Source organism: Trichomycterus rosablanca, chromosome 12, assembly GCF_030014385.1.
Source record: "Trichomycterus rosablanca isolate fTriRos1 chromosome 12, fTriRos1.hap1, whole genome shotgun sequence".
Taxonomy (NCBI): Eukaryota; Metazoa; Chordata; class Actinopteri; order Siluriformes; family Trichomycteridae; genus Trichomycterus; species Trichomycterus rosablanca.
In genome coordinates this window covers 39,327,991-39,341,090 of record NC_085999.1, presented here as the reverse complement: position 1 = coordinate 39,341,090, position 13,100 = coordinate 39,327,991, and the positions used below count along the sequence as shown (strand labels likewise).

Here is a 13,100-nt window from a genome sequence, read left to right as displayed (position 1 = left end):
TTTATGGGGTTTTTGGTCTGTCGGTCCTGGATTCTGTAAAGTTGCTTTGATACCCTAAGTACGAACGTCACATACTGACAGAAACAACCGAAGTGAATAAGCGAGACAGCAAGGTGGCGTAACAGGAACTCTACGACAAATAGATTCCCAGGAATGTGTTTAAGAAGCTTGGACTGTTATCTTCATGTTTGTGGAGGTTGTCTGGGGTACTTCTGCACCCCCTCTTCCCAAAATCATGCGAAGGGTGCATCGGGTGAGGAAGTGGAAGTGTGTATGGTCAGGTGTCCACATACACACATCCAGCCTCTCTGTGCTCACGGAGCTCATGTTTATGTGCCACGCCCCTGTCTCCTGTAGCACATGTTGGAGGTGGTTTTGGTGATGGTGTTAAGCCGACTCCCTTCGTCATGATTGGTCCAAAGCTAATGATCCACAGCTGAACCTCATTGAAGGTTTAATACTCGAGGTATTTAAGGACAGGCTTTTTTGGATCGATACTTTGACTTTGTTACGCTTGTCGTGTTTTGATGAAACGCTGTACACCAACCAGGCACACAGTGGATTCATAACATCGTCATCATATTCAGAACCCTCCGACACGTGGGCAGCAGCCGTATGCATCTTATCACCTACACTTTGACGAGTGCAGCTCAGCGTTGTGTACGGAGAGACTCCCCCTGACAGCACTCTTTTTTTAAATCTCTGTGCAGGCGCCATCAATCAGCCAGCAGAGGTCATAATTGCACCAGTCATGAGAGAGACCCCATCCAGCTTAGTCCCGCCCATATCTGAACAACAGGCCAATCGTTGTTCATGTGGCCGCTCAGCCTCAGCCGGCAGGCAGAGCCGAGATTCGATACGATGTATTCCAGATCCCAGCTCTGGTTCCAGCGTGTGTTTTCACCGGCTTTTTAAAAACAGCATAATTTCGAGTGATTATGTGTAGTTTGATGGGTGAAAGTGGTAATTATTTACATTCAATCATAAATAAATACACCTGCACCAGGCTGGTTCATACAGAGATCCGTATCACGCACGGAGAGTCACGTGATGTCCATTATCAAACAGCCAGCAGAGGTCATAATTGCAGCAGTTATGGGGAATCCCTGTGGACCTGTATGTGCGCCCGGCAGGTCGGTAGCAGACCTGAGATTCAGATTGGCGAGTTTGAGATGTCAGTACTTCTGGGCTGGCGTGTTTTTACCGCTGCACCACCCGAGCACCCCAGTTTTTTAACTAACTTGTGGCAATAATATTATGTCGAGTGCCCAGAAGCTAATTGTTTGTTTACGCTTAAATTCAATCAAGGAAGGACGGCTAATTAAATAAAGTAGAATATAATGTACAAGTAAAAAATTAAAACGTTTTTAAGAGCCTCAGACAATTCAGGTCACTACTGGATTGTCACGGCGCAGGTACATTTTGTTTCTGACTGCAGCAGGTCAACATATTAATTAAGCTCAAATAAAAAATAATTAGTTGATGTACATCCAAATTAGCAAGACGTTAGCTTGTAAAAACACAACAACAATGCTTTAAAATCTGCTTAACTCTGGATGAGCTGAAGAGATCGTAAGAGTTTATCATGTTGGGATTACTATTTTACATTCCTTATCGTACTTGATTTATAAACGATGCTTTTACTGGTGAAGTCGTGTGTTGTGTATTGACAAAACCCGCAGTCACCAAGTGCAGACGGAAATTAGCAGGATGGACTCGATCGACCCGCGTTGTCGTGAATGTAAACAGTGAAGCGCAGGCCAGAGAAAGAAAAGCCGTGTCTCGTTCAGACTACAGATAATATATAAGGTGAATTATGGCAGGAATCATTAGCGTATTGATCCAGGCCGTGCTGAGTAGGATTAATTAATCTGTAGGGAGCGCTCCATCTCTGATGTCCTTGTCAGCGAAGACCAAACCCAAAATGAGAATTATAGGATTCCGATGTTCGGCCGAAACGCAAGGGCAAGACGGTATTGCACAAGCCGTAATCGAACCGTCTGTGTTTATCTGTGCCCAGACATTCAGGGGGGCAAACGAACAGTAGAAACCTCTAATGAGAGTAGTATGGAAACAAAGCAACGTTCCCTCAGAACTAGGAACAGGGAATATGGAACACAACTGCAAACAACACAATATACACCGATCAGGTATGACGTCCATTTTATCAGCTCCACTCACCATATACAAGCACTTTGTAGTTCTACAATTACTGACTGTAGTCCATCTGTTTCTCTACATACTTTGTTACCCCCTTTCACCCTGTTCTTCAAAGGTCAGGACCCCCACAGGACCCCCACAGAGCAGGTATTATTTAGGTGGTGGATGATTCTCAGCACTGCAGTGACACTGACATGGTGGTGGTGTGTTAGTGTGGATCAGACACAGCAGCGCTGCTGGAGTTTTTAAAAGTCCACTCTATTAGACACTCCTACCTAGTCGGTCCACCTTGTAGATGTAAAGTCAGAGACGATCGCTCATCTATTGCTGCTGTTTGAGTCGCTCATCTTCTAGACCTTCATCAGTGCTCACAGGACGCTGCCCACGGGGCGCTGTTGGCTGGATATATTTTTGGTTGGTGGACTATGCTCAGTCCAGCAGTGACAGTGAGGTGTTTTAAAACTCCAGCAGCACTGCTGTGTCTGATCCATTCATACCAGCACAACACACACTAACACACCACCACCATGTCAGTGTCACTGCAGTGCTGAGAATCATCCACCACCTAAATAATACCTGCTCTGTGGGGGTCCTGACCATTGAAGAACAGCATGAAAGGGGGTAACAAAGCATGCAGAGAAACAGATGGACTACAGTCAGTAATTGTAGAACTACAAAGTGCTTCTATATGGTAAGTGGAGCTGATAAAATGGACAGTGAGTGTAGAAACAAGGAGGTGGTTTTAATTTTATGGCTGATCAGTGTATATATACAGTATATATATAAATATGAATACAATACCACCAAACCTGTGATCTCACCAGTCCATGAGCCATTCTCATTGTTTATCATTGTATCCATTAAAGTGTTGATAGTCTATAAACAGTCGGTGTGGCTGTATATTTTTATACCAACCACGCAGGGACTATAATGATTACAGAGAAAAGGTTTGAAAGAAGAGAGATATGTAGATGGGCGAATAGGTGAGTGTAGTGAATTCCAGAGAATGGGGGCAGTGACATTAAAGTACCTGCTACCCATAGTGGAAAGCCTGTACTTAGGAACAACTAACAGACTAGAATCAGAGGACCTTAAGACGATGTAAGTATGATGGTCCATGTGGATGTAAGAATGTTGGGCGATAAATAGGAGGCAATGCCATGCAAGGCTTCAAAAGTTAACAGCAGGCTTTTCAGGGCTCTAGAGTGCGACCGCACATGCGACCTAATTTCTCAATGGTGCGACTGAAAAAAATCTGAGGTCGCACCGGTGCGACCAGCCGTTCGAGGGGAAAAAAAGAAGTCTCTGTGACTCTGAAAGTCTCCGGTGCAACAACAGTGACGTGTTCGTCTCAGTTGTTGTTTTCTTTAGTTCACTGACGTGAGAAGAGTTTTGCGCTTCGCTTTCACCGCGACTCTCGACGTAAATAACCGATTTGCTCAGCGCTCGACTCGAGAGATAAAACATCATTAAAGTTCCATGATACAAACAAACATCTGTGTGAAATAACCATCAAACCCAGTCTAACAGCTCCACATGTATCTGTGTTTAGCTGGATTTACTTCACGTGGGATGTTTATATTCACGTTAAACGTTGTTCGTTCTGTCCGGGTCACTTTTACCACCTCACATCACACAGTTCATGATTTTTTTAAGGCACTTTAAAAATATCAGTGGCAAACTTACTCAAAATGTAATAATGTCATGTCATGTAGCCTATGTCAATAATATGCGTCTCGTTACTGCATCAACCATGTGCAATATTCTTATCATTAAATGAGATGTGCAATTTGAAGTCCTTAAAACACCTTGCACTTTTAATTTAGATTTCCTTTTTATTTCATTTATCTTGAGTTTAAATTTCAGCTTAGTGAAGCACTTTAAGCACCAACACTTTTTCAGTAAGTTACCTTTCTTGTAGAATTGTGCTTCAAATAAAGAACTTTATCTTGACCAGATTGTTAGTTAATGATTTAGTCAATATTGCCTGTATGGACAGCGATTAAAAAAAAAAGTGAACCTGTAAAACTGAGGTGTTAAATGCGATGCAGTTGAAAATTTGGGTGCACCTAACTTTTGTGCTGGTGCACCTAAGAAAAAAAGTTAGGCGCACCAGTGCAAAAAGTTCTGGAACTGGAAGCCAGTGTAAGTGATGAAGGTTGGGACTGATACCTGCACTTTTGGTGGATGGATATACTGTAAAGCGCATAGAGTTTTAGAGCATAGCTCAGAGAATTACAGTAATCTAACCTGGATGTAATAAAAGCGTGCACCAGGATCTCGGCATCTTTAAAAGAGAGCGTAGGGCGGACTAGCAATATTGCAGATATGAAAAAATGCTGGCTATGTGGAACGAAAGTGAGACAGGAGTCAAATTTTGCACAATGGAGGACCGGCGGACTGGAATATCATTAAAGGTAGGATGCGATCTGAATAGGAAATTCGGGGGGGGTTTAGCTTTTAGTATAAAGAAGTTAGAGTTTAGTGGAAGGTGGGAATGATTCTGTGATAAGCATAAACATAAACAATAAAAGGTACAATCTGGACTCAATAAAGTAAAGGGATAAGACCTAAAGACAAGTGTGGTGTTGGCCAGGACATGGTGAAGAATAAGAACAAACAACATACAATCCATCATGAAATACAGCTTGGCTGTTTCCACAAATGAAACGAGACCATGTTTAAACGACTAGATGCCCAGTTTGGCCGAACGGCTAAATCCAGGTACGAGTTTCATTTAAAAAACATTCAAAAATTAAAAAGTATGTGCATTTTACCCACCCGAAGTTGAATCCTGCAAGTCGAGACTGCCGTGCCAACAATGCTGCTCCTGCTAGATGTGATGGTTATCATGGCGTGTTTGCACCTAACACATCAAGAACTGGCTACGGACTTTATCACAGGCTGGACTGAATAATGAAGAACCCCAATGATTTTTAGCTATGCAAACTGAATAGGAAAGTCAGGGTTTTTTAGCTTTTAGTATAAAGAAGTTAGAGTTTAGTGGAAGGTGGGAATGATTCTGTGATAAGAATGGAATGACCCCATTTTATAGAAATAGCAATACCTTCTCAATGGTTTTAACATCCTGCCAACTCAGACTAACCTAATTCAAGTGGAAGTGATGATTTAATTGGTAGAAATAAGGTTCGATGTTTTAATACAACACCCTTGTTCTGTGCTGCTCTCCCATCAAATGCTGCCCAGATATTAAAGTTGAATGGCTCATTTTCTTTGTTCCTAATTTGCCCTAAGACCTATGTTAGGAAATAAAAATATGATGAACACTTGTTTTCTAATTGGATAAAATCAAGTCCTGCCCTCTAGCACATGCTGACCTACGTTCCTGCATGTTTTTTCATTGAATTAATTAGTTTATTTATTTATTTCTTAACAGTCTTAGGCGTGTTGGAAGGAGTGGAGGTGAGAAAAAACCTTGTTGACCATCTGATCCATCACACAAACAGTACAGCTTTGCCTAAAGCTAGCTGAGGTACGTGATGTGGGCAGACTGGACACCGTGACACAACGCTGGCACTGCAGGGCAGCATGGGAATGAATATTTTAACTCTGACATCCTACTAATGTGTTCCGTGATAGCAACCTGTAATTATTTTTTTCCATCTTGGTTAATCTCATCAAGGCTCGCGTTGCCACGTTAGTTACGGCCTTCCTCAGGTCAGGAGCCTGCAGTAGGGGCAGAAATACAAATCGGCTAATTGGATACGACTAGATTGGTAGGAAAGCTGCAAAAAATAAAAAGAAGTCTATGCTGCTACGTCGGAAAAAGAAAAAAACAACATTTTTCTCAGCCAGCTTACTGCAAGCTGTCGTTTAATCACAGCAAGATTGCCTTCTATGGAGGTGAGACAGCAAACACCAAGAGACACTCATCAGGGCTTTGGCAGCGCTGACAGAAGATCGACACAGACACAGAGAATGCCAAACCTCAGTCAGTCACAGCGTTCAGACATGACAGCGGCTTCTTTCCCAGCTTAGCTTCTCATCTCCCGCTGTGAGATAGTCAGATACATCTCACACACACCTTACAAATATACACACCTTACATACTGTTTACCTCACACACCTTACAAATATACACACCTTACATACTGTTTACCTCACACACCTTACAAATATACACACCTTACATACTGTTTACCTCTCACACCTTACAAATATACACACCTTACATACTGTTTACCTCTCACACCTTACAAATATACACATCGTACATACTGTTTACCTCTCACACCTTACAAATATACACACCTTACATACTGTTTACCTCTCACACCTTACAAATATACACACCTCACATACTGTTTACCTCACACACCTTACAAATATACACATCGTACATACTGTTTACCTCACACACCTTACAAATATACACACCTTACATACTGTTTACCTCTCACACCTTACAAATATACACACCTCACATACTGTTTACCTCTCACACCTTACAAATATACACATCGTACATACTGTTTACCTCACACACCTTACAAATATACACATCGTACATACTGTTTACCTCACAAATCTTACAAATATACACATCGTACATACTGTTTACCTCACACACCTTACAAATATACACATCGTACATACTGTTTACCTCACACACCTTACAAATATACACACCTTACATACTGTTTACCTCTCACACCTTACAAATATACACACCTTACATACTGTTTACCTCTCACACCTTACAAATATACACACCTTACATACTGTTTACCTCACACACCTTACAAATATACACATCGTACATACTGTTTACCTCACACACCTTACAAATATACACACCTTACATACTGTTTACCTCACACACCTCACAATTATACACACCTTACATACTGTTTACCTCTCACACCTTACAAATATACACACCTCACATACTGTTTACCTCACACACCTTACAAATATACACATCGTACATACTGTTTACCTCACACACCTCACAAATATACACACCTCACATACTGTTTACCTCACACACCTCACAATTATACACACCTTACATACTTTCTACCTCACAAATCTTACAAATATACACACCTTACATACTGTTTACCTCACACACCTTACAAATATACACATCGTACATACTGTTTACCTCACACACCTTACAAATATACACACCTCACATACTGTTTACCTCACACACCTTACAAATATACACATCGTACATACTGTTTACCTCACACACCTTACAAATATACACACCTTACATACTGTTTACCTCACACACCTTACAAATATACACACCTTACATACTGTTTACCTCTCACACCTTACAAATATACACACCTTACATACTGTTTACCTCTCACACCTTACAAATATACACATCGTACATACTGTTTACCTCTCACACCTTACAAATATACACATCGTACATACTGTTTACCTCACACACCTTACAAATATACACACCTTACATACTGTTTACCTCACACACCTTACAAATATACACATCTCACATACTGTTTACCTCACAAATCTTACAAATATACACATCTCACATACTGTTTACCTCACACACCTTACAAATATACACACCTTACATACTGTTTACCTCACACACCTTACAAATATACACATCTCACATACTGTTTACCTCACACACCTTACAAATATACACACCTTACATACTGTTTACCTCACACACCTTACAAATATACACATCGTACATACTGTTTACCTCACAAATCTTACAAATATACACATCTCACATACTGTTTACCTCACACACCTTACAAATATACACACCTTACATACTGTTTACCTCACACACCTTACAAATATACACACCTTACATACTGTTTACCTCACACACCTTACAAATATACACACCTTACATACTGTTTACCTCACACACCTTACAAATATACACACCTCACATACTGTTTACCTCACACACCTTACAAATATACACACCTTACATACTGTTTACCTCACACACCTTACAAATATACACACCTCACATACTTTCTACCTCACACACCTCACAAATATACACATCTCACATACTGTTTACCTCACAAATCTTACAAATATACACATCTCACATACTGTTTACCTCACACACCTTACAAATATACACACCTTACATACTGTTTACCTCACACACCTTACAAATATACACACCTTACATACTGTTTACCTCACACACCTTACAAATATACACATCGTACATACTGTTTACCTCACACACCTTACAAATATACACACCTTACATACTGTTTACCTCACACACCTTACAAATATACACATCGTACATACTGTTTACCTCACACACCTTACAAATATACACACCTTACATACTGTTTACCTCACACACCTTACAAATATACACACCTTACATACTGTTTACCTCTCACACCTTACAAATATACACACCTTACATACTGTTTACCTCTCACACCTTACAAATATACACACCTTACATACTGTTTACCTCTCACACCTTACAAATATACACACCTTACATACTGTTTACCTCACACACCTTACAAATATACACATCGTACATACTGTTTACCTCACACACCTTACAAATATACACACCTTACATACTGTTTACCTCACACACCTTACAAATATACACACCTCACATACTGTTTACCTCACACACCTTACAAATATACACATCGTACATACTGTTTACCTCACACACCTCACAATTATACACACCTTACATACTTTCTACCTCACAAATCTTACAAATATACACACCTCACATACTTTCTACCTCACAAATCTTATTAATGTACACACCTCACATACTTTTTACCTCACAATTTTTTTAAATATACACACCTCACATACTTTTTACCTCAGAAATCTTATAAAAATACACACCTCACATACTTTTTACCTCAGAAATCTTATTTATGTACACACCTCACATACTTTTTACCTCAAAATTTTTTTTAATATACACACCTCACATAAGTTTTACCTCACAAATCTTACAAATATACACACCTCACATACTTTTTACCTCACAAATCTTACAAATATACACACCTCACATAAGTTTTACCTCACACATCTTACAAATATACACACCTCACATACTTTTTACCTCACAAATCTTACAAATATACACACCTCACATAAGTTTTACCTCACAAATCTTACAAATATACACACCTCACATACTTTTTACCTAACAAATCTTATAAATAAACACATACATACTTTTTCACTCACAAATCTTACTAATGTACACACCTGACATACCTTTTAATAGGTTCTTAAACTAGTAAATATAGATCTATTCTAGTAAATAGATTTTTACACAATAAAAATGTGCACTGCTCTTTATCATAATTAAGAACATACACAAACCATTCAGGACTGTTAGCATGACAGTGTGTTAGTGATAAATGGTTATCCCTTGTGTTCCAGCCATGATGAAGGCTGCTTGACTACTGCTCTTGATCCAGTGGTGACCTACCAACAACCCCATACCCCAGCCCTCCTCCGGTGAATGAGTAATTGCCACTTCAGTTGCCCGAGATTTTGCTTTATGTAGTTTGCTAGATATTTTTTTCTATCTACACAGTGTGTTACGTTTGGAGAGCTACATTGGGAACTTTTTAGTACTTTTTAAAGAGCAATTTGTCCTTTAGTGCAGCTTCAAATGTTCCCTTAAATTGTGGACCCATAAATTCTGAACCTTTATGAGGCTGGAATTACAATGACTGCACTTCAGAAACCCCTGACTGACTTAAACACAGTGGAATGATTTTCTTCAGCAATAAACTAAACTAAAACTAAAATAACATTATTCCTCATGTTTTTTAAACTGTTCTTTTATCTTGAACTCAGCGCGGGTGAAATGGAAATTCAGCGCTATCCAGTGAAATGAAAAAAAGATGGTACTACAACGCTAGTAGCTAATGTGTTGACATTGAGTGATATTATTTCACTTAGACTAAATGACAGGCTGGGTATGAAATATATTAGCTTTGTCTTTGTTTACCCTGAGAGATGTTTTTTAACCGTAATTCTATTTTCCTAAAAGAATTTGATTCAAATTAAATTAGACTGGACTGCCCCATCGATCAGATTACTAAACTGTGAGCAGTATGAGATGTGGATTTATGTATTTTCTAATCAAACTGAGCATCGTCTCTCGACAGAGACCTGATCTCAGAATCAAGTTTCAATTTCTCTTCTTCTTACTCTTTGTGTTTGTTATTTAAATGCTATTTGTTATTACGAGTGATCATTAATCAAGTTTTATTTTTTGACACATAGACGATATGGACAAAAGTATCGGGACACCCCTTCTAACTCCTGTGTTTCAGACACAACAGTTCTAACAGGTGTAAGAAATCAATTATATAATGGAAATTACATACTTCCAACTTCGCATCGATTTAGGGAAAGCCCTTTCCTGTTCCAACATGACTGTGCCCCTGTGTGCAAAGCCTAAAGGCCTCAGCATTCTTCATGCAGAGACGACGTTCGCCGGGCTTTGGCGACCGATGTGACGTAATTGTGGAGAAAGCGAACAACCACGGACTTCGAGCAGAGGCTTCGCTCACCTTGTCGTGCACACGGAAGCTGGGCGAACTCCGCGGACGACAACACTCGGCGACAACGCTGGTGATTGGTCGGTAAAAAAAGAGGCGTGCCATGAAAACAAACATGGACGATTTTGAGGAGCGTCTCGACTGTGATCATCGGCTGTGTCCGAAATCGCATACTGTTATACTGTACAGTACGCAGGAGTGGGTAGTGTGTCCGAACACGCAGTATTTATTTATAAAAAGTACGCGGATAATCTACTGCTTGGGCAGTCATTTTTGTGTATGCAAACACAGCACACTTGCGTACTGAAAGAGCGTACTTCAGTACCGCCCGAGCAGTGCGCACTGCCTCTAATTTAGTACGTACTGTTTAGGTATGCAGCCATCGTTTTTCGGTAGTCATGGAACTAAGTTTCGCAGGAAGTATGCGAAGGTCTTAAATCTGTAAAGTCTATAAAGACACTCCAGTGTTCTGCGCAGAGCCCTGACCACAGCCTCACTCATCAGCTCTGGAATGAACTGGAACATCAACTGAAGCTTTCTTGACCACCATCAGTGCCCAGCCATATGAACTGAACAGGCACAAAATCCCACAGACATACTTTAAAGTCTTGTGAGAAGCCTTGTCATAGAGGTCATTCTATTTTAATGCCATTTGTATTTCTGACATGCTCATGGTCTGGTGTCCAAATACTTTTGGCCATTGGGGATCATATACAAGATGCAGATATAATTGGCCTCTAAGATGACTTAGTCCTTGGGCAGCCACATTTTTCTTTGTTATTTAATTGGAATTTACACGCCGCAAACCACTAATTAACTAATCAAGACCGGGCTGTTATTTAAAGCCAAGCAGTAATGCACTATTGATCAAAAACATTTTGAATATGTGTGTTCTGAATAAAAACACAGCACAGAAAGTCTGCTTTGTAGTCCCAATTTCGATTGATCCAGCTCTGTGAGGGATGTTTTTTCGTCAGTCCATTTAATTTTAGCTTCATGTTTTACCAGCTCTGTTATCCTGTTTAGGGTTGCGGTGCGTCTGGCTTCCCTGGGATTGGACGCCAATCCGTCATGGGGCCTCGGCCATCACACCCAGACACAGCCAATCATGTCTGTGTGAATTATAATATGCAGTTTATTTTAAAAGGGTGTATGTCATGGCAGTCCTGGATGGTTTTCGTGACTGTTTAACATGACTGTGCCCTTGTGCACCAATGAGGTCCATAAATACATGGTGTGATGAGTTGTGCAGGAACTCCAGTGGCCTGGACGGAGCTCAGACCTCACCACACTATCAGTGCATGACCTTGTGTACACAAATTTCCATGGACATGGTCCAAAGTATCTTGAAATATCCCAACAGAAGGGTAGAGGCTGCAGGATGGATTGGGGAATTCTATATTAATGGTCATTGTTTTCTAATGGAATGCCCAACAAGCCACATAGTGAACTGGGCGCAGTGGTAAATCATGCCAGCACACCAGAGCTGGCATCTCAAACTTGTGAGTTCGAATCTCAGCTCTGCTACGGAGTCTGGGCGAGCCAATAATGGACAATTGTTGGCTCGTCCATCGGGGTAGTTGCCGGTGCCTGACACTCTGTGCATGAGGCCGAGCCCTATATGAAAGGTGAAAAGAAGTGGTTGGTATTGCACACGGCTCTTCTCAGTCAGATTGGGGGTCAGCAACAGTAGACAGAAGGCAAAACACAATCTGGTAATTGGATACGACTAGATTGGGAGAAAAATTGAACTAAGAACTGAGGTGTGTGTGAGTGTGTGGGAGTCACCCGATTCTCTAGCGCATTAGAATGCAAAGCATTTCTGTGGAGAATCGGGAGACAGCGTGAGAGAGCAAAAGTGGGTGCGAAAGAGCTTTCGTATCGCGCAAACAAGCCCATCGGTGCATGTCCATGAAATGAATCTGCTCAACTTCAAACCTCCCCTGAGCGTCTTGAGCCTTTCAGTCCTCTCAGAAGAGAAAAAAAAAGTTTCCCGAGGTCAGCTTCTCATTACTGTCTCTTTATCTCTCCTTCTCTTCCTTCCCCGTCCCTCATCCCTCCCCCGAGACAGGTCCCAACTGCTACGCCGGATCCACCATCATCCCTGCCGGCATCGAAGTGAAGGTGGACGACTGCACGATCTGCCGCTGCCACAACGGGGACTGGTGGAAGCCCGCGCAGTGCTTGAGGCGCGAGTGTCTCAACGGACAGACGTCGTAAAGGAAAGGAAACCCTTCGGAGACGTGTCTCGAGGAGTGAGACGTCGTAGTCGTAGACGGTGCCGAGCAGCCTTGGACCTCCCAGTTTGGGTTGTGGCATGAGCACAATACACCCGGTTGACTAAGAGACCTAAGAGACCATGCTAATACACTGCACACC

General features: G+C 41.1%; 1 protein-coding gene across 1 annotated transcript in view; it reads left to right on the top strand.

Moving 5' to 3' along the window:
* Positions 1–13,100, top strand: part of vwc2l (von Willebrand factor C domain containing 2 like) — a 38,979-nt gene extending 25,879 nt beyond the window's left edge. The window contains exon 3 of the mRNA XM_063006561.1: positions 12,793–13,100. Coding sequence (XP_062862631.1) covers positions 12,793–12,941 — 149 coding nt within the window. The 3' untranslated portion in view covers positions 12,942–13,100. The remainder of the gene's footprint in view (positions 1–12,792) is intronic.